This window comes from Hippocampus comes, unplaced genomic scaffold (assembly GCF_001891065.2).
Source record: "Hippocampus comes isolate QL1 unplaced genomic scaffold, H_comes_QL1_v1.1 scaffold2884, whole genome shotgun sequence".
Classification (NCBI taxonomy): Eukaryota; Metazoa; Chordata; class Actinopteri; order Syngnathiformes; family Syngnathidae; genus Hippocampus; species Hippocampus comes.
Window position 1 is genome coordinate 10500 of NW_017806143.1, and position 19159 is coordinate 29658.

The window sequence follows — 19159 nt, forward strand, 5'->3', positions numbered from 1 at the left end:
GCGGAACCCATTTGAGGCTCGGCAGGTGCCGGCGGGCTTCTCCATTCTCTGCTGGTGACTTCCTCGTAACTGACAGACGCCGCAAGAGGCGCACTCCTCTGGGCATCAGCTCCTTGTCGACTGACGGGTGAGATTTTGGGAGAGATCTTGGCGGTTTCCGGAGAGGTTTTGTCTCGTGCCAGGTCAAGACTGGGCTGAACGTGGGATGACGTGTTTGGTGAAGTGACATTGTTCAGAGCAAAAGGAAGACCGATTCACGCTTTTCTTTGTCAACACAGACCTTGACGGGGATCAGCGGACGCTGCCCCTCGGGTCCCCGCGTCCTCTCTTTTTCCTCACGTTTTCTTTCAGTCTGCTCTTCTCGTGCTTCCAACCGTCCTGCCTCCGCTGGAAAACAAAACCATTGTCACCGTGTCTTTTTCAAAGTCGAAAACTGCGGTTTGCCATGTGAAGAAACCAGGCCACGGAAGAACAAGAAAGAACTTCTAATACGCAGGTGAGAGTGTGTAGATATAGTCGGGGCCTCCCAAATATATAAACACAAATAATGCTCGCTTGACTTTTTCAATATTTGATCGCCTCAAATCCTTGACGTCTACCTGATGGACACCATCCTACAGAGGAGATCTATTTGTTTGCTCAGAAGTTTTTTTACAAAAATAATTGTAATCCTTCTTTCGAATATTAACACTCGACATCAGCATATTGGTGTCAACTATCAGAGAGACAGCAGACAGACGACGGATCATATTTCGCGAAGCGGCAACTGCAGTACCTAGACTCTCCTGAAGGTGTCTCTGCCGCATGGCAGCAAGACTGGGCTTGGTGCTCTGAGGCGGCGGCTCAGGCCTCAGGCTGCCAGCAGCGCCGCTCGCACCTCTGCGGCTACGTGGAGCATCCTCGTCCGAGTCAGTCTGCGGGCCGGTCAAAGGTACGACCCTCTCCTGCCTGTGCGCCTGCTGCTTGGAGGACGCCTCATGTCCGTTCGTGTGGTTGCTGTCGGCCTCCGAGATGCTTTCCTGCGTTGCTTTGGTGTCACAGTTGTCCAATTCTTCAATGTCGGCCCCAATGCAGCTGTACACCATGCTGACCAGGTCTGTGGACTAACCAAGGACAAGAAATAGACAGCAGATCAGAGTGTGTGCTGAAGTTATTCGAGTCAACAAAAACAAATATCACTGAAATTAAACTTTGGAAAAAAAAAAATGGAGACAAAATGAAATACAAACTATCATGAAAAATCCCTATGAGTCTCACAGTCATTTTCCATCTTCAAAGTAAGACGAAAAGTCAGCCAAAGTTTGACCAAAGCTTGAAAAAGGCAGCTGGCATTTCTCAGTCAAATTATCTTGCAAACCCGATAAAAGGACATAAAAGATGAAAAAAGTGTGGCTTGGGACCTTTAATGCCTTGGAAATTCTTTCGTGCCCCTCTCCTGACTGATACCTTTGAACAATCCAATCCTTCTGATTCCGTGGAAGCTGTCTGTAGGCCATGCATGCCCTTGCGCTGTCGGATGGGACTATGAAAAAATGCAATGGCATACTACAAGAACTTTTTTTTTTTTTCAATGAAATCACGGGGAGGAAGTCACAATTAGGGTGGAAAAGGTTCTTCTTTTTCATAGCCCTCCAAAAAAAAGCCAGACATTTGAACAGCGGTTGACTTTTCTTATCGACTGCACATCTAAGATTCAGCTCCACATTTTCGTAGGGCGAGGCTATTGGGCCGTGATGTAAAACGATGATGACAACTCGCTGCACAGTCGACATTTTGGCCATTTATATACTTACCGCCCACATCATTGTCAATAACTTGCACCAATTGAGATCCGACGTAAAATATGCGAGCGGGTCCGAAAGGTATGACCGTGACAAGATACACTATTTGTTCATTTGACGGAGGGTTTGGAGTGGTGTCGAAGTCTGTGGGCCGCTCGTGTCCGGGACCACATTCGACTGTGCTGGCATACCACATCAAGAGTCCAGTGACAATTTTGAGGATACTAAAAAAAATAAATGAATCAAAAATTCGGACTTGTAATGAACGTAGCAATCTTGTCGGGAAGAGTAAGAGTATTTCATAAAGAGAGGAGTACGCAAGTATATTTGGCTCAACAACAGAATATTGGCGATTAGTAAAAGAAAACAAACTGTTATTAGAGCGCGCTCGATTGTAAATTGCTGAGACTGTACCTGTCTCTGAATAAGGCAAGAGGGGCTGGCGGGCCTCAAGCCTTGCACAGGGACGCCTTGTCCGACCCGAGGTGAGGGCACGGTCCCGTTTGCCCCAAGCGCGGAATGATCTGCCCTCCCGACGTCCTTTGGATGCTGAATCATCGAGTACACATTCTCTGACAGGCTGTCGGAACAGACAGGAAGAAGAGCGACACGAAATTGAGTACTTTACTGGGTGGAAAGTACTGCACCAAACAGGCCGACAAAGAAGAAAGCTGAGCATGTCTCAATTATTCGTATCTCTATCGCAACCTTTCTCCAGACAATGGTCTTTTTTTGGTAAAGAGAAAAACGCTGACCGAGCTGTCACTTCGGCCTTCGTCTGAGCTGTCGCCGCTTTCTTGTGACGAGTCTTAAAAACAGCTGAGCGGGTCGGGAAACCTTCAAAATAAGGCTCCCCGACCCGGTCAAGGCGGCGCTCCGACCCCCCCCCCCGCCGCCGTTGAAGCAGTGTGTCCCACGTGCGCCTTCTTTTTGACCATTACCATGATGCAACTTAACCGCCCATTGCGCTATCAAATTGACACAGGGAAGTTTTGAAGAGCATTTTTTGCATCACTCACTCTAACTCCTGGTTTGATATGGTGGAGTTGCGGTTCTTGCGGAAACCGGAGAAAATGGACAACACGCTGCGTCTTTTTTTCCTCCTCAGTGACTGAGCCTGATGGATGGACGACAACTGACTGAAGGGGAGAGAAAAACACACAAGGGTCATTTCGGATGTGTTTCCTCGCTCATTTGAAACCTCAAACACAGATCCGTGCAGTGGCGTTCACGGAACACGGATGTGCCGCCGGTGGCACGTTGGTTGAGGATCGCCAAGGTCGTCGCTTCTTGAAGCATTGCAGTCGCTATTGACTCCTCCAAACAGTTTTCTTGAGTACATTAGAGCACGATCGCAGTCCCGCTGCCAAATTTAGACGGTACAGTCCAGCATTATTCTGCCATCCTTCATCTTCTTGCCTTTTCAACGGAGCGTGAATGAGAGCCTCAACTGAAACTTTTCTGCCAGTGAGAAATCGAGCTACTGCGGAGTCATTACATTGTTTTCTGTTCCCATCGTGACGAAGCTAAATAGTCATGTCGAAAACAACATGTGAGGGCTCACAGACCAATCACCTTAAAACACATTTTGCTTCATTCCGTTACTTTCATTTTCTTTTTTTTTCCCCAGCCAGCCTATTATATGGTTTAATAATTGGTTTGGCCTGTACATTTCTCTCACATGTTTTTATTTTTTAATTTTTAAAAAAAAGTACTCTGTTATTTTCATATCTAAATCCGTGACAATCAGTGGCGAACACGAAAGCTCACTTGTTTGGGTCAGTATATTACTGAACTATTTCCGTCTGCGTTTTCATCTGGTTGGGCCTAACAGATGGCAACATTTATTCTGCCTCAATCTTTTTTTTTTTTTTTGCACAACTGACATGAAAACACGCTCATGCAGCCTTGAAGTTGTTGCCAGTAGACTGTCCACTATTGAACTGCACATCTGAGTCACTAATCCTTTTCTATTTTGGGTTTTGAACCTTTTAGAGAACGTAATCAGTCATGTTATCAAATGCTCACTCCACTGGCTTATTATAATAATAATAAAAAAAACTTTGACTATTGTCTTGACGTGTCACTACATCTCCTCATGCATGGTATCCACACATATACCTTAAAAACTAGTTATTTTTTTATTATTATACTACTAATACTATCTTACTGACGGCAAAAATTATTTTCATTAAACCAGATATGTCTGTGTAAAGTGTAACGTCGATTCTAAGGCCCATGATGTTTTCTAAATATTGTTTTCATCATTCCAGCGAAGTCAGTGTGCCTTGAAATGAGTTTTAAGATGCCACTGACAGGTTGCGGTGGCAAATATTGCTGTTTAAATCACAGAGCTAGTTAAAGCATCACAGCAAGTTTCAGAAAAACAACTTCAGTTTTACATTCCTGCTGTGCATATATAGGAGTGAAAAGTTGCAACCGGAAGAATAATTTAGAAAACCAATGAGGCCATTTGTCAGGTAATTTGATCCAAATGACTGACATTTGCAGCTGTTCGGATGACGTATACCGAAGAGCAGGCTGTAATGACAAAGGATTTATGCTTCACGTTATGACTAGGTGTTGTCAGCAAGTGCCACTGAGGTGTTGGCCACCAAGGTGATGAGATATTCGAATACATTTAGAAAGAAAAAAAAAATGGTACTGCCTGTCAGGAAGAACCCTCTTGCTGTAGAAGTCTGGCAGTCCATCCTCCAGCGTACTGACTCCTCCGTTCTCAAAGTAATGCTACAAGCAAAAGAAACAAGAACAAAATATCAAATAGCCAACCTATGACAGCTCAAAGGCCGCCACTAGCATAAAGAACTAAATCATTATCTGATCCAATCCGCTTTTCTAAACAGGGTTGAATCGGGAAAGCCACACAAAATCTGAAGTTATGTGGGTCAAATCTCCAGCGTTGAAAAGTTAGAAGCTGCCCGTTGGCCTCCAGGAGACAACCGCGCATGAGCGCTATTTCTTGCACAAAGATGCAGGAAACGGCTTCCGATATTCAAAAGACGCTTATTCTCAGAAAGTGCCGCTGGCATCCAGAGTTAAATGAATGGCAATTCATCACGAAGCAAACAAATGTCTGAACAACATATTCAAATCTGAAAAAATAAAAATGAAGAGAAAAGAAGGCTTGAAAATAAGTCTGGAGTCCCCCCCTAAAATGCAATTTTTCTCTTGTCTCACCCCCATGACCAAATTGAATCTCCCTTCTTAGCTTGGTAGAAGAGGAAAGCGGTGAATGGTGCGATGCGCTCGACTTGACATCATCCAACAGTTTTTCCGAAAGAATGGAGAGAGCAACGGTATGTCCTCTCTTCCATCGTTCACATTTTCATAAACGAGTTAGCTTTGGTTGACTGTGTCACGCTTCCTCATGCAACCCAGCTCTGCCAATGATCAGAATAAGACCATCATTTGACACCCACACAGTACAACTGGTGGTGATGGTGATGATGATGATGATGATGATTCCCCTTCAGAAATTCTGCAAGAAGCTCAAGGCAAAACTGTCTCCAGCTCAATGAAGGCCCCCAAAAGGTTTTCAAGGTCATTTGCCATGAACTCACAGATTCTGGGGGAAGGTGAACTGCTCTGTGTCTCTGTGGAGGGCGGGGCCTTACGTGGGTCACATGGCGCAAAGGCGAGCCGTTGGTGGGAAGGGTGGACAGGCACTCCCAGGATGCCGAGTGGGAAAATTGGGCGGAGGGGGGAGGAGCAGAGGGCGTGGGGGAGGCGCTGGGCTCATCTGCCAGACCTACAACAGAGCCAAGTTGCATCAAAGTGACTGTTGTCACGCACTTCATCAAGGTCTTTACATTTCAAAGTCCCAAGTGGTTTGTTTCATGTCTTATAAAACCATTTTTTCTTCATCGACACGTATTTGTAATTGACATGTTTACACTGTATTACATGTTCATGTTATTACATCTGTAAATGTTCATACTGGATGATACATTGTCGTTGGCGGCCATTTTATCAGAAAGGGTGACGGCGAACTACCGTTAGAACGTACAGATTCGTTATGTCCCTCGAGGTACGTTGTAACCACGTTCGAATGCATTGTTTTGCTACTTCATTTGTAATAAATCAATCACTTAAGTACTACCATCTTTTGCCTCGTGCCACATCAATAATCATCCAAACCAGGCCGTTGGCAAAAAGACTCACTTGGTCTGGTGGAGACGGGACGGATTCTTCTGGTTCTGGAGCTCCGTTTCTTTATAGCCATGGTGTCCTTTTGACAGTTCAAAAATAGTTTTGAGTCAAATCTGAACACACAACGCACAATTGAGAGCCTTTCATGTACACAAGCGTGCAGAGAACACATTTAAGCAAAAGGAGAAGCTCAATTTAAAGCAATATTCTTGCTGTGATGCAGCTATTCAAAAACAACCCCCCCGCCGTACCCCCCTCCCATAAAAGAAGTGATATCCATAAAACATTTATTGTAAATTGGAGCAAGAACATGCAGACAATGGGCGGAAGATCCCACAAGTGATCACAAATCAACTGGTAGACACCCTTAGAATTCAAAGATTGGCTTTTGTCACCGCAATCAATCTTTGGTACACTTACTATTCCCAGGTGGACGCCCACATCCTCCGAATCCGGGAATTCCAGAGACTCCGCAACTCTGGATTGTCTGATCGTATGTCTTCCTGTCCCCGCATCATCCCAGCGCTTGGCCTGAGACACCTGCCGCAGCTGATGCAACACATGCAGATAGTCACCTCATCACATTCGGTCTATCATGACACTCCTAGTGGCAACTGGAACAACACTATTCGAGGACAAAAACGTGTCTGACCACAAGGGTAATGATTACAACAAAAAAAAAAAAAGCATTGCAGAGCTGACCTAAGAGAAAAGCAATTTCTTGACAATCAAAGGGGTGCGATTTTGAGGGGGGGGATAGATTGCAGCGGAAGGGAGAGATGAGAATGAGATAGAAGGCAGGCAAAGAGTGAACAGACTTCATTGGAATCGGGTTTGCAATTCACATCGGAAGAGCACGTGTGGACTTGAGGCGCCGTCGAGAGCAAAATGACGGCGAAATATGTGCATGCTTTGAAAAACAGAAAAGCGAGCCCATCCATTTCTTTGAAAAACGACTTTTTCAGCTGCTGCTCTGGAGGGCAATCAATAAAAGTATGTTATTGCTTAGACTCCAGAATAATTTTTACACTCACATTGCCTCTTATACATTCTTTGGTGCAATTCTGTGAAGATTGATTGGACGTCTTTTTCTTTCTCTGTGCGCAAAAGCCCTAAATAATCCTGCAAGTTTACAGCATTGTTACAAAGTGCAGCATTTTGCAATGTGTTTGTTGTGTCATGCAAACATATCAATAAATATGTTTAGTCTTTTGGATTTCAATGCCATGGTTTTTTTCACCCCCACAATGAAGTAAATTCAGCAGGGAAATTCACATCATGAATTTTTCATTCTTAAAAATATGACAGTGATGGAGAGTAGCGGGCATCTGGCAACTTGAATATCTCGAAGCGGAACCGACCGCTTCTATGAGTTGTTTTCACAAACTGACGTGGTCATACTGATGCAGTCGAATAACAGCAACATGCGGTGAGCCAACATGACTAGCTAGAGATCCACAAAGAAGTCATGCAGAAAAGGGATATTACCAGTACCAGCGTTTTATGGGTCGTGTAGAGTTCTTGCAGAATCTGATCCACGATGGAGTTGGTTAAGTAGGACACGACGGACAACTTCACCTCCCTGAGCCAAAGAGAAGGGTTGAAAACGGTGCCAGTAGAGTAGATTCTTTTTGTCACTACTAGGGCTTTTCCTCACTCTAGGGCTCTGTTAATATCCTCGGACGCTCTCTCCATGAGGGCGTTGCGTATGGAAGAGCGAGGGATCGAAACTTGCTCAGAGATGGACGAGAGAGGCGGGCTGAGTCTCTCGGCAGCTGAGCAGGACATGGGGCACAACTCGCGGCACAGAGACACCATGGAGTCCACGACCACCTGGGAACAAATCGGGCATACTTCGGTTCCGGGGTGACCGCTTCACGGATTTCATTGACATCACCGTCCTCACTCATTTAAAGACACAATCGCAACGAATGCTCCTCAGAGTGTACAACATCCCAATTATGCAGTCCATTCCATTGGGAACACGATAAAAGTGAAAACATTTGTGAGGAAAATTAAACCACATGATTAGCGGGTCTTTTTAGATGCAACTAGCGATGCTATAAATTTCTTCTGGCGAAAGAGTCCCACCCAGCCTACCTGCAGCTCTTTGTCGGCAGCCCTCGCTAGCTCCCCGGCTAGAGTATCCAGTCGTTGTCTGACTGGACCATCCACTGACAACACATGAGCCAGCTCACATAGGGAAGGGAAGAGCTAACACGCACAAGCCACAGAGAGGAGGTGAGAATCAATAAAGCCGAAAAACAAACATTCTGTGAGAGCATGCAGGTGCACAACTTGAAATCCAATACAGCTCAGTCAGCTATACTGAGGTCATATTTTTATAAGATTGTGTTCTATGCACTTCCAGTCGTCTCAACACGACGTTCTGATTAATATTGCCGAATGTGGAATGTATATTCAATCTACTCGTTTATATCCATCTCCGGGAGCGGCCATTTTGACTTTTACTGCCACTTGCTGTCGACTGAAAATGACACCACAGTGCCGAAGGGCTCAGGTAACCCCTCCCCCGTTTGCTGAGTTCAGTCATGTGACTTGAGTACGTACGCAAAGGCCTTCGGCAATGTGATGTCATTTTCAGTCGACAGCAAGTGGCAGTAAAAGTCAAAATGGCCGCTCCCTGAGATGGATAAAAATGGTTGGGTTTGTCTGCTTCATTCATTTTCCACAAACATCAGAATACTGTGTTTAGACTAATGGGGGTGCATGGATCACAGGAGTTAGTCCTGCAAAGTGCTTTCATGACTTTGTTGTTTATTTTTTGTTTTCCTAGGTGGATGTTAGTAATAACCTGTGGGAGGAACAACAGCACTGATCAGAACACACATACTGGTTGGCCGTAACGAGGACCACCTATTACAACGCTGCTGGGGCCAAGGAAGTTTATCACACTTCAAGCAGGCATTGGAGCGCTCAATCTAGTTAAACGATCTGGGATTTAGGTGTCAAACGGGCCCAGCATGATACGGTATGCCTAGAATAAGTGCATCCTGGGGCTATCAAACACATTTAATAGGCGTGGACCAAGGGAGTAGGGCTTCAAATTGAATGATGTCGCCCCCTCCCCATACTTACAGCTTTGGAGTTTCTGGCTTCCTTAAGAATCTGCCTGGCTGTTTGGACCTCCTCAGCTTCCTCGCAGCCTTTCAGGACGCCGACCTGTTGTTGCACCCGCACGCACAAACGTTCCATCACCTACACACAAAACATGCCACATGCACACACATTAACGTATGAGTCGTGATTTGAGCCTGTACGCAAATCCGGAGACGGAAACAGACCTGTTCGGCCGTACTGGTGACGAGGCCTTGATGCAGCCTAAGAGCTTGCTTTTGAGAGAAACGTTGCGTTTGGTTGTTTCTCAGCAGGGCTCGCTGGATCTGTCACACGCACGCACGCATGCATAGAGAGGATAGCAGCTGTTTACAGAATATAGCTTGTGACTGGAAAAAAAGGCAATTTGCATGGTAATAAGGACGACTGAGGAGAACTTTGATCCTTGCAAATGAGCCGGATGCCTTTTCTTTGGTGGATATCTTTGCCTGTCTAATGGAATTATGTAATTGCAGATGGAATGACTTGGGAACATCAGACAAATGCTAACTCTAAAGTAGAGCTAAATAAGGACAACATTTGTTGCATGTTTTGTTGCATGAAGAACATGACTTGTCTTGAAAACTTTGGATTGCATTTAAATGTGCGGTGGATGAGATCGTGTGGCAGTGACAACCCCAAAATAAGAACAGCAAACGTATTCATCAACATCACGGCTTGCTTTAGCAGCGTTAAATGAGATTATTTGGAAGCAAATCCCGTTGTGTTGACAAGTGGAAACTAGTTCAGCCGATCAGAATGATTAAGACATGGAAAATAATGTTTTGACTGCTTTATGCCGTTTCATTTGAAATGAGACAGCAGCAACATTACAGCCATGTAATCAGGAATGTTGTTGAATTAGCCTGTTGGGCCTTAGCATCATTAATGTTGAGCTCTAAACATAAATTTGGTAACCATGACAGAAATATGTTCATTAAAAAAATAATAATAATAATAAATCATTCTTTTGTTTTGGTTCAAAGATGTGGAAAACTAAGCATGCATTTACGGTAACTCTGTCTTACACTTCAAAACATGCGTTATTATGGTGCAACAGAAGAGGAGTTTCTTTGATAGAGGCCAAAATACTGTCTTCAAATCATTTTCTTTCATAACACCAACAAAAATGTTAGAAACAGACTTTTGACCAGTACCTCGTTGAAATATACATGAAGGACAACAGTTCAATAATCTGAAACGTGTGTGAAGAATACCACTTGACATTTGTGTGTGTGTGTGTGTGTGGATTTCAAAGTTATTTCATGATGCATTTTCTTCCTGTTCTGAAATCTTTTTGCTTGAGTTTCAACTTCAGCTGCACGCTATTTCTCGCTGAACAAGCGACCAATCAATGCACCACTAAAAACAAACAATGAGCAAGACCCTGCCTGGCTGGACCTGCAATGTTTTTTTTTTTTCTTTCTTACCTTGATCAGGGCTTGGTCGGTCTTCTCTGGGGCACTGCGGTATGCCTGTGTGGCGTCACTGAGGGGGAGGGGCATATACTGCAGTGTAAAGTTGCTAGAAAGTAGAGAGGGATGAGATAAACACATTTCGCCACTGGAATAATTCAGTTACCGGGTTAGAAAAAAAAAGACACTCGTTACGTAGGGCAAACTTGATTTTCGACAAACAAATGTTTGCACTTAGTGGACAGTATTTGCTAGCCATTCATTCATTTTCTATCCATCCATCCATCTACCCATTGCAAATGAACTGGCGCCTATTCCAGCTGAATTCACCACAAATGTCATATCAAATGTGACGTACTTTGCACGCTACTTTTTTGGGCACAAGCATGTGGCAGCGAAGCCGTTTGCGGCTCGCGCGAGAGGCAAACGGAGCAGTTTTGATTTATTGTGCAGCACTTCGCAGATAATAAACGTTATGTACAAGTCAGGGTGATATTTAGGGATGTATCATATAAGTTGGCATATTATTCACGGGGTCGCTACGGTTTATTATGACGTTAATGGTGAATTCAGCTGGAATAGGCTCCAGTTCATTTGCGATGGATAGATGGATGCATGGAAAGAAAATGAATTTTACTCCAATTTGAGCTTGATTTGTCCAAAAGGGAAACACAAAGACTGTGCGTTTCTATGGTGTAGTCAACAGCTGAGCTTTCAATTTGGAAAGAAAATGCGACAGCACACAGGCAAGCGAGCACAGGAGAGAGAGAGTGATAACGTACCCTGTGGGAAGTGCGGTGCCGCGCGCTGTGGGTGGCATTTGGCAAATAAGTATTACAATGGCAATCATCCCGTGGCTTGCTTTTTTTGGGGTGTAAAAATACCAGCTTGGTGATGTAATCAAACGCTCCCACACATGTCTTTGAACAAGCAAAACCGACTTCAGACGTAAAATTTCTGTTGCATCCTTGGACTGATGAAATCTTGCGTAAGAGTAAACAAAGAGGCATGATGATGACGAGCCGCCTTTCAGATGCGTGACTCAGGTGCTTTATGGGTGCACCTTGGACGCAAAACATGCTCGGTGTGAGTGTGTGCATGTGTGTGTTGTGTTCGTCTTACTGCTCCAATGCTCTGGCCACATCTTGGAAGCCCGTCGCCGTGGTGTTGTTGCGATCCCATGCGACGCTTCTGCGAGGGATCAAACCATTAAGGAAAACACAAAGACGGCCACAGAGAGAGGAAGAGAAAAATTACGGGGCCGCATCGTATCGCGTCACGGTATTTGTCAGCTTGTGTTTGCCGCATCAGTCCATTCCAGAGATCCACATCGAAATATTTCTTCAATTTTAATGAACTCCTCGCCCAGCATAAACAACTGCCATGCCTCTAATGAGCTTCTGTTAGTTGATCTTCCACCTACACTTGCACTTTCTCCACCTGATTTTTAATAAAGCTGTCATTTCCAACTCCTCCGTCGATGCCCTTGAAAATTAATCAGGGGAAAAAAAAAAAAAAAACAATCCGGCTGCATATTCAGTCTCTCTATTTGGATGCCGCGAAAGCTGCCTGTCCATCACTCGTCTCATTTCAGAGTCCATTTGTTCCAAATGCAACACCGATATTGTCGTTGGTTTATGGCCGAGTTACGACCCCAATGTGACCGGCCCACAAACGGCAAATATTTGTCTGCATATTTTGGTGGCTTGTTTGCTCCCACATTGACAAGTGCCTGCCTGCACTGTCACGTCAAGCCCTCGGACTGTCCTCTCCCTGGCTCTCCAATGTCATTTCAGGTGTTTCAGCACTGCCGGCGCACAGAGACGGCACGGCACGGCACGTCCCCTCCCATCGTGTCACTGCATCCCTTCCTCAAAAGGGTTCGCCTTGACTTCAAACAATAAGCCTCCCGTGGAACGTCGCGGTACTAATACGCATTGTTGCTCTGCTCTTGTCCTCTTGTTTTATTCATCATTTCTCTTCTCTCTTTTATCTCCGTCGGTCCCCTCATTTTGTCTGGCTTTATTCCAACACAAATGACAAAACAAACAACCACAGGAGGAGTAGCCACCGTAGGATAGAATAAAAATAAGTAAATGAATAAAGAACCGCTTTTCCGGCATAATTAAAGCATACCGAGCCACCATTATATATGATTATGCAGCTGAATAGGTCAGGCTAGCAAAAGAATAAAATCAAGGGCACGAGGCTCCCAAGTATTCATCAAAGCTCTCTCGTTCTCTCTCTCTGAGATTTGCCCGAGTGGCGAATCGCAACTTCTTATCTCGGGCGTTGTTCACTCTTTGTCTCGCTGCTGTGCCACCGAGGGCCTTCAATTCATCTCTTCAAACATAATCACGTTCTATTTGACCTCGTTCTTTTGCCTGCCCTCTAAAACTCGCATCACGCTCCTGCCCTGCCCTACCCGACTTTGCAAGGAAATCCCTCTATTTTCTCCCTTCCAGTACATATTTGGGCTCCCACCTGAGTGTCGTATTAATTTGCAGGGCTTTGCTCAGCATCTTTGCTCCCGAATCCTCCAGGCCGTTGCCGCTCAAGTCCACCTTCCGCAGGCACGTGTTGGAGCCCAGAGCGTTGACCAACATGGTGCCCCGCTGGCGTAGTCTCGAGTCGGCCAAAGAGAGAGTCTGCAGGACCTGGAGGATCGTGGCGAAAGCAAGTTACAAAAAAAAAAAAATAAGGAATAGAATGGATGCTGTACGTGCACACAAAGTTTGCTGCGGCGAAACGGTCCCAAAAATAACGAAGAGCTTTGCTGTAATGCACAAAGAAGTGGGACAACGCCTGAATAGTTAGTTCGGTTTAGATTACAGCATATTTCTCAGTCAAAGACACATGCCCTTGGAGGCATGTTTGTGTGTTCTCAACATCCTCGTAGTAAATATTGAAACAATATACTCGTCACTCAGGATATGAACAGCGAGAGAAAGCAGCCGGGAATCAGTGGGGGGTCGTGTGCGGCGGCGTGGGCGTTGTTCAAATAAAATGAGACCAGATGAATTATTTGTTGGGCCCACAGACAATGCAGCTGCCACGCAAGGTTGCATCTCTCGTACACACGTAGCAGGGAGATGACGTTTCACGTCATACCGATGTGGACGCAACCGGACAAACCGTGACGAGTTTGTATTTGGGGCCATTTGAAGGTGTGAGTTTGAAAATCGGAGTTTCTGAATTGAGTGCGGATATGCATTTTGAAAGCGACGCCACTGCAGATTTGTGTGCGCGCGTGCGTGCAGCGTTACATAATCCAACTCACACACTCTTCCTCTTGCACCAAATGAACCAGTTTCTGCAGTATTTCATCCAGCACCCTGAGGAGGTGGTAGAAAAAGAAAAAAAAAAAAAGGAACGCTTTAATCATCCCTTCCATCTTCACCATCTGCACGGCTCCTCTGTGACGAGGCGCATACCTGCCCTTGATGTTGAAGTTCTTCCCCAGCATCAGGTGTTTGAGGGAGGGGTGTCTTGAGAATGCCGGGATGATGGCCTGCAAGTCAGAATCCAAGCCTGGAAAGAGAACCTCCCGCTTCTTACCCAACTAATACAGACGCGCCCCCAGTATTTGAGCATGCGACATAACACAGAAGGTTCATGGCTGCGCCTTGAGGAGCTTAGCCCGGCTAACGAGGAAGAAGCCAAATACAAACTTATAAGAACAAGATCAACGCCTTTACACCGAGACTACCCCCCGCCCATTCCAATTGAAATGATTCCGACTAAAGATTTCTGGTCACCTCTTTGCTTGCTCCACTTTGTTCAGCAGAAGTTGCGTGACATGTGCAGATAGGATGTAAACGTGATTTATCAAGATAGAATTCATTCATCTATTCAGTTCACAGTAGTTTCAAAATTTATTAAAGCAATGGCTTGGGGAAAAAAAAAAAAAAAAAAAAAAAAAAAACAAGTTTCATTGAGCTTGAAACAAATTCTCCCATTGGAAAATGTATACACCAGAGTGAAAAAAGGGAGACCAGATGCCCTAGAGAAGGAAGACATGCAGTTAGCGCTTCGGAGTGCGTCTTACCATTATCGGAGATGTCTAAAGTCCCAACGCACGAAACTCTTGGAAAGAGCTCCTGAAGAACGGCGGCACCCGCAGACCTTAGCTGTCAGGGAAAGACAGAAAGAGGTGGAACGGGATAAGGATAGACGCGGGCATCGAGCGACGAGAACGTGAATGAAGGGAGCCTTTGCGGCATCGGCTGACGCAGCTCGTACCTCACAGGCGCTGATGTCTAACTGCAAATCGGTGATATGGGGGTTATTTGACAGGCCGAGGAAGAGCGCTCTGGAGGAAAACGGACATTGCGTGATGAGAGAGACACAGCGGTGCGAAAAAAATTGACAATGTTATCAATACATTCAAACAACTTTGCAGTGCATTTGAATTAGCAGCTCGGTGGAATGACTTTGTGTAGTATACACTCAAAATGTTTTACTCCACGTTGGCATTTCAACGCTTCCGTAATTTTAAACCTCTAGCCGCAATAATTTTCTCCTTTTTTTTCGTAAACATTATCTTGCGCAATACTTATGGCAACTTGTTTTAGATTCCTTGGCATTGAGCCCTATATATTGATTTATTTAATGCCTTTCGCTTGTACAATTCGTAATTGGATCAAAATTGCTTTGGAATTCCCCAAAATTGACAGTCCATTCACATCCTGAGATGGATTTGTACATTAGCTCTGACTCAATACTTTGTTGCCACCCAAAAGACATGATTCCATTTTTTATTGAACTCAATGCTGTCATCTACTCACTTTGTTAAATCCAGCCGCTAACTTTTTTTGAAGGGGCGACGTTTATTCATGGCACCCACAAAAACATGCTGATTCATAGCCGAATGCAAAACCATCACGGGCACGGGGGAGGGTGTCGTTTTAGTGACTAAGCCACGGTGTGCGTTGGGCCGCTGACGACAACTTTGAAGCGGGGAGCTCGCGCTTCCCATTTTGGCTGCAATCCATCACACGCGGAATCATCTCAGGTGTCGGCACTTTGGTATGTTTACTCGGCTCTTGATGCCGTGCGCGTTTCCGACTTGACTTTGTGCGATAACAGCAAGCTGAACATGGAAACAGAGCAAGCCTGCGTCCGCAGGGAAAGTCATCTTTCACAGAGCTTATCTCGCGAGCCATTTTGTGACGCTGGCATGCCAACGAACGGGGGCGCTTCCGTGGGTGTCCTTAATTTAAACGCCAGTGCGTTAACTCAAGTGCCATATCTTTTGAATGCTAATATGCGCCACCAGGATGACCCAAGGTGTATATGCCTGGTGGGGGGGGTTCCGCTATTTTACAGATCAAGCTATAAACAATAAGCCAGTAAATTGAATGGTAAAGATGATTTTTGAGTGCGGGAATCTCAAACAAAGCACCGTACTGCATCATGCAGATGGGGTAAAACGTAACTGGGGCTGTCGTTATACATTGTGTTGGGCAGCTAAATTTTCAAAAATGCACGGTAACTGGAACTTTGGAAAAATTGAGAAGGGACAGTCTTGCTTTGTTTAAAATCATGCCGCATCAAATCTTTTCGATCCTTGTGAATCTGATCACCTACCTTAAAATGAATCTACCACTCCTGCAGTGGATTTGCGCATTTTCAACACATCTTTTTTGAAAGGCAGGATTGCCTTCACCTCACCTCAGCCAGTCGGGAGGAACCTTCATGGAGGCCAGGCTCACATGAGTCAGGCTGAAGGCTGAGCTGAAGAATTGCCGGAAAGTTGGCAGAGAATCTCTCGCTTTCCTGGAAATGAAGCAGATACAACAACTGGGATGTTTTACCGCTATAGGCAGTCAGCGTAGAAAGCGAGAGGATGTCTGCAAAGACGGGATTAAGGACATATTCCAGTCAGGAATTGATGGAGACAAAGACAAGAGTAGGTAGTCGGCTGAAAGTTTGACACGCAGCATTTGACAGTGAAACAACGGGACGGAGAAAAGTGTGAGTGAAGACTGAAAGTGCTTCCTGGGATGTTAAGGTCGGCTATTGCCACAAGTTTAATGATCTCTCAGACCAATTATTCAAGCATCTCTTTGACCCACAACATACTGTATACTTTGTCAAACTTTGCGTCTGTGTCTTATTCATTATGAGTCATGCTGAGAAGTCAATCATACCACATTCGGTTTTGGACACATGACAAAAATCGCCTCTTATCACGTGCGCATCATTCGGACTGAAGGATTTTTTTTTTTTTTTCTTGCAGCATAACAGTAAAAAAATGTCTCCGTATCCTTTTCAGCTGCCGCAAAGGTTATTGAACTGTATGCCCAAATCAGCGGGGGTGGGAGAAAACCAGGTAGCACGACTCTGGCTTGGAATGAGATGTTTTGAGGATTCTTACCAGTAACTCATCATTTGAGACGTTAAAAAAAATATATAATATATATATATAAAATGCAATCAAGAGGTGGTAATTAGAGACAGTGTAAACAGCTTAGCGAGCCAAGGTCAGTCTGCGACATTAATGTCCCCTCATTACTGCTGACATAAGCGTGAACTGTGAGACAACAGCCCATCTTTGACCCATTTGTGTTAATTGGGACTGAGCCTCTGAAACCTCTGCAGATCCCACAAAAGCGGATCCAGCCTCAACGCTTTTCTTTGGAGAAACCTGCCAGCAAGCTGTGTCAGCTTCTCGTAAGTGTCACGGCTTGTACGATGGGTGAGAGAGGGTACGAGGTGGTATTCCCCAGTCATGAGCCAGCCGCTTATCAGCTCACTTCAAGCACTGCGGGCTCTTTCTTGTGCCAGAATTTTGCAACGGTCTGACCGGCCACAATGAGCCAGCATGTGAATTAAGGATGTTATATCGGTGAGGGGTTGTCACAGAACCATACGTGATTGCGACACTCTTGAGCGTTGAATATAGTCATGGTAGGTAAGACAGAATACGGCAGCAAAACCCAAGAGCGCTTTAAGTGCGATAAAATATGCAATGTCTGTCAATTCAAGAAAATAACCATGCATGCGGTAAAACTAAAAGCACCCATCTGTGCATTTAATGCACAGTGAGGCAATATAAACATCTCATGAAGTGCTTCTTTAGCTTAAAACGTCGTACCGGAACCTCCAAACAGGCCTTCATCATAAAATGGACCATCATAAAGCGCCATTAAACGAGCAGATGTTGTTTTAACTGATGGAGTCATTTGGGTTGGGCAGCTTTGTTGTAAGTGAATGGCAGAGAACCATGACGAGGCGTGAAAAATGAAAAATAGGCGCGCGGGTACAGACTGGAAGTGTTTGATCATTTAATGTCCCCGCGCCTTTCTTGATAGCTGTGGCGGACTGCATCCGTGCCTTGGGTTGCTGGGCATGGATGGTTGGGTTAACGGGTAGCCCAAGGAATGGGCGCCCAGGTCCTTTTTGGATGGGAGATGCCTACTCATCATTTCGACGTTCAGGTCGAACGTGAGTTGAGCCGATCTCAAATTACAAGGCAGTTTGCGTGGACAGGTGTAAATCCATGCCGGGTGGCACAATTGACGCAGCTGAGGTGACGCAGGAGGCAAGAAAATGCACTCACGTAGCTAATATTTGAACTGGAAGCCACATTTCCTGAGGCCAAGAATGTGTTTAATACATCATGCACACAGTGCGGACACGCGCACGCGCACGCGGACACACAAAGACCCACTGCGTGGTGAAATAAACAAAGGGAAAAATAATCATTCCGGTCTGTGCTCACCGAAAGCTACACAACACAGCTAGCTTCCAATGCCAGGACCAAGCCAAAAAGAAGCAGGCTTGGAGAACGGCAAGTGAGAAAGTTGGCCGATACGGTGACTGTATTTATTTGTATATAGCTGTTGAACTCTCATCCAAGATAGCATTGACCATTAGCCCACGTTTTGGCACAACCAGCGACCACCTAATTGACTAGCTATGTTCAAACCTTTTTTTCTGTCAGATAAAAGGAGCCAGGCCACTTGCAGTGACACAGACTGATGTAAACTCGCTTGATTGTCCTATCATGTACAATCTAGAGTGCCTAAAAATATTTAGGCACGAGAGCACCAATCCTAGCACATGTCGCTAGCACATCTCCTTGTCCTGTCCAACTAGCTGAGTTCCTTCTTCACACGGTGTGTGGCACCGCATTCCTTTCATAATTATACATAGTTATTCTTCTATTGTTCAGTGTTTTTTTTTTCATTTGTTTTGGCTTTGTGGTTTCCTTTGTCTCTTTCTCATCACAAATGTTATGTCCAACCGCATTCCCAATAAATATCACAACACAGACAAACAAGGAGGTTCGACAGAGAGAAAAATGGTTTGAGCATAAAAAGGTATCGAAATCCACAACTTCACATGACCAAGCAGACAGATTTAAAAATAAAAAGGAAAACACAAATTCAGTATGAGCGTGCATTCAAGTAGCACTCAAACGCAATCTGAATGCCGACACACAAGCGCTGGCAGCACAAAGCCTTTTGTGCTGAGTCAGAAGAAAACTAAAATGCTTTTCTTGGTAGGGGAAATAGAGGATTGGACTGATTTGAGTTCTCGGGGCGTACACCCACCTATTGGAGAAGCAATTCTTAGCCAGGTTCAGGTAGGAAAGGTCCGCGCAGCAGCCTCTCAGCAAGGCTCCAAACAACTGCAGAGACAGACACAGGCACAAACAACAAAGAAAAA

General features: G+C 45.0%; 1 protein-coding gene across 1 annotated transcript in view; it reads right to left on the reverse strand.

The window, feature by feature from the left end:
* LOC109530935 (capping protein, Arp2/3 and myosin-I linker protein 3-like) overlaps positions 1 to 19126 on the reverse strand; it is a 19410-nt gene extending 284 nt beyond the window's left edge. The window contains exons 1-23 of the mRNA XM_019894891.1: positions 19045 to 19126; positions 16157 to 16261; positions 14726 to 14795; positions 14532 to 14613; positions 13918 to 14014; positions 13764 to 13818; positions 12968 to 13140; positions 11606 to 11674; positions 10499 to 10592; positions 9257 to 9355; positions 9051 to 9170; positions 8052 to 8165; positions 7609 to 7784; positions 7440 to 7533; positions 6372 to 6500; positions 5964 to 6030; positions 5417 to 5550; positions 4447 to 4529; positions 2801 to 2920; positions 2196 to 2361; positions 776 to 1103; positions 281 to 387; positions 3 to 194 (exon numbers count right to left, since the gene is read on the reverse strand). Coding sequence (XP_019750450.1) covers positions 3 to 194; positions 281 to 387; positions 776 to 1103; positions 2196 to 2361; positions 2801 to 2920; positions 4447 to 4529; positions 5417 to 5550; positions 5964 to 6030; positions 6372 to 6500; positions 7440 to 7533; positions 7609 to 7784; positions 8052 to 8165; positions 9051 to 9170; positions 9257 to 9355; positions 10499 to 10592; positions 11606 to 11674; positions 12968 to 13140; positions 13764 to 13818; positions 13918 to 14014; positions 14532 to 14613; positions 14726 to 14795; positions 16157 to 16182 — 2595 coding nt within the window. The 5' untranslated portion in view covers positions 16183 to 16261; positions 19045 to 19126. The remainder of the gene's footprint in view (positions 1 to 2; positions 195 to 280; positions 388 to 775; positions 1104 to 2195; positions 2362 to 2800; positions 2921 to 4446; positions 4530 to 5416; positions 5551 to 5963; positions 6031 to 6371; positions 6501 to 7439; positions 7534 to 7608; positions 7785 to 8051; positions 8166 to 9050; positions 9171 to 9256; positions 9356 to 10498; positions 10593 to 11605; positions 11675 to 12967; positions 13141 to 13763; positions 13819 to 13917; positions 14015 to 14531; positions 14614 to 14725; positions 14796 to 16156; positions 16262 to 19044) is intronic.
* Positions 19127 to 19159: the final 33 nt, after the last annotated feature.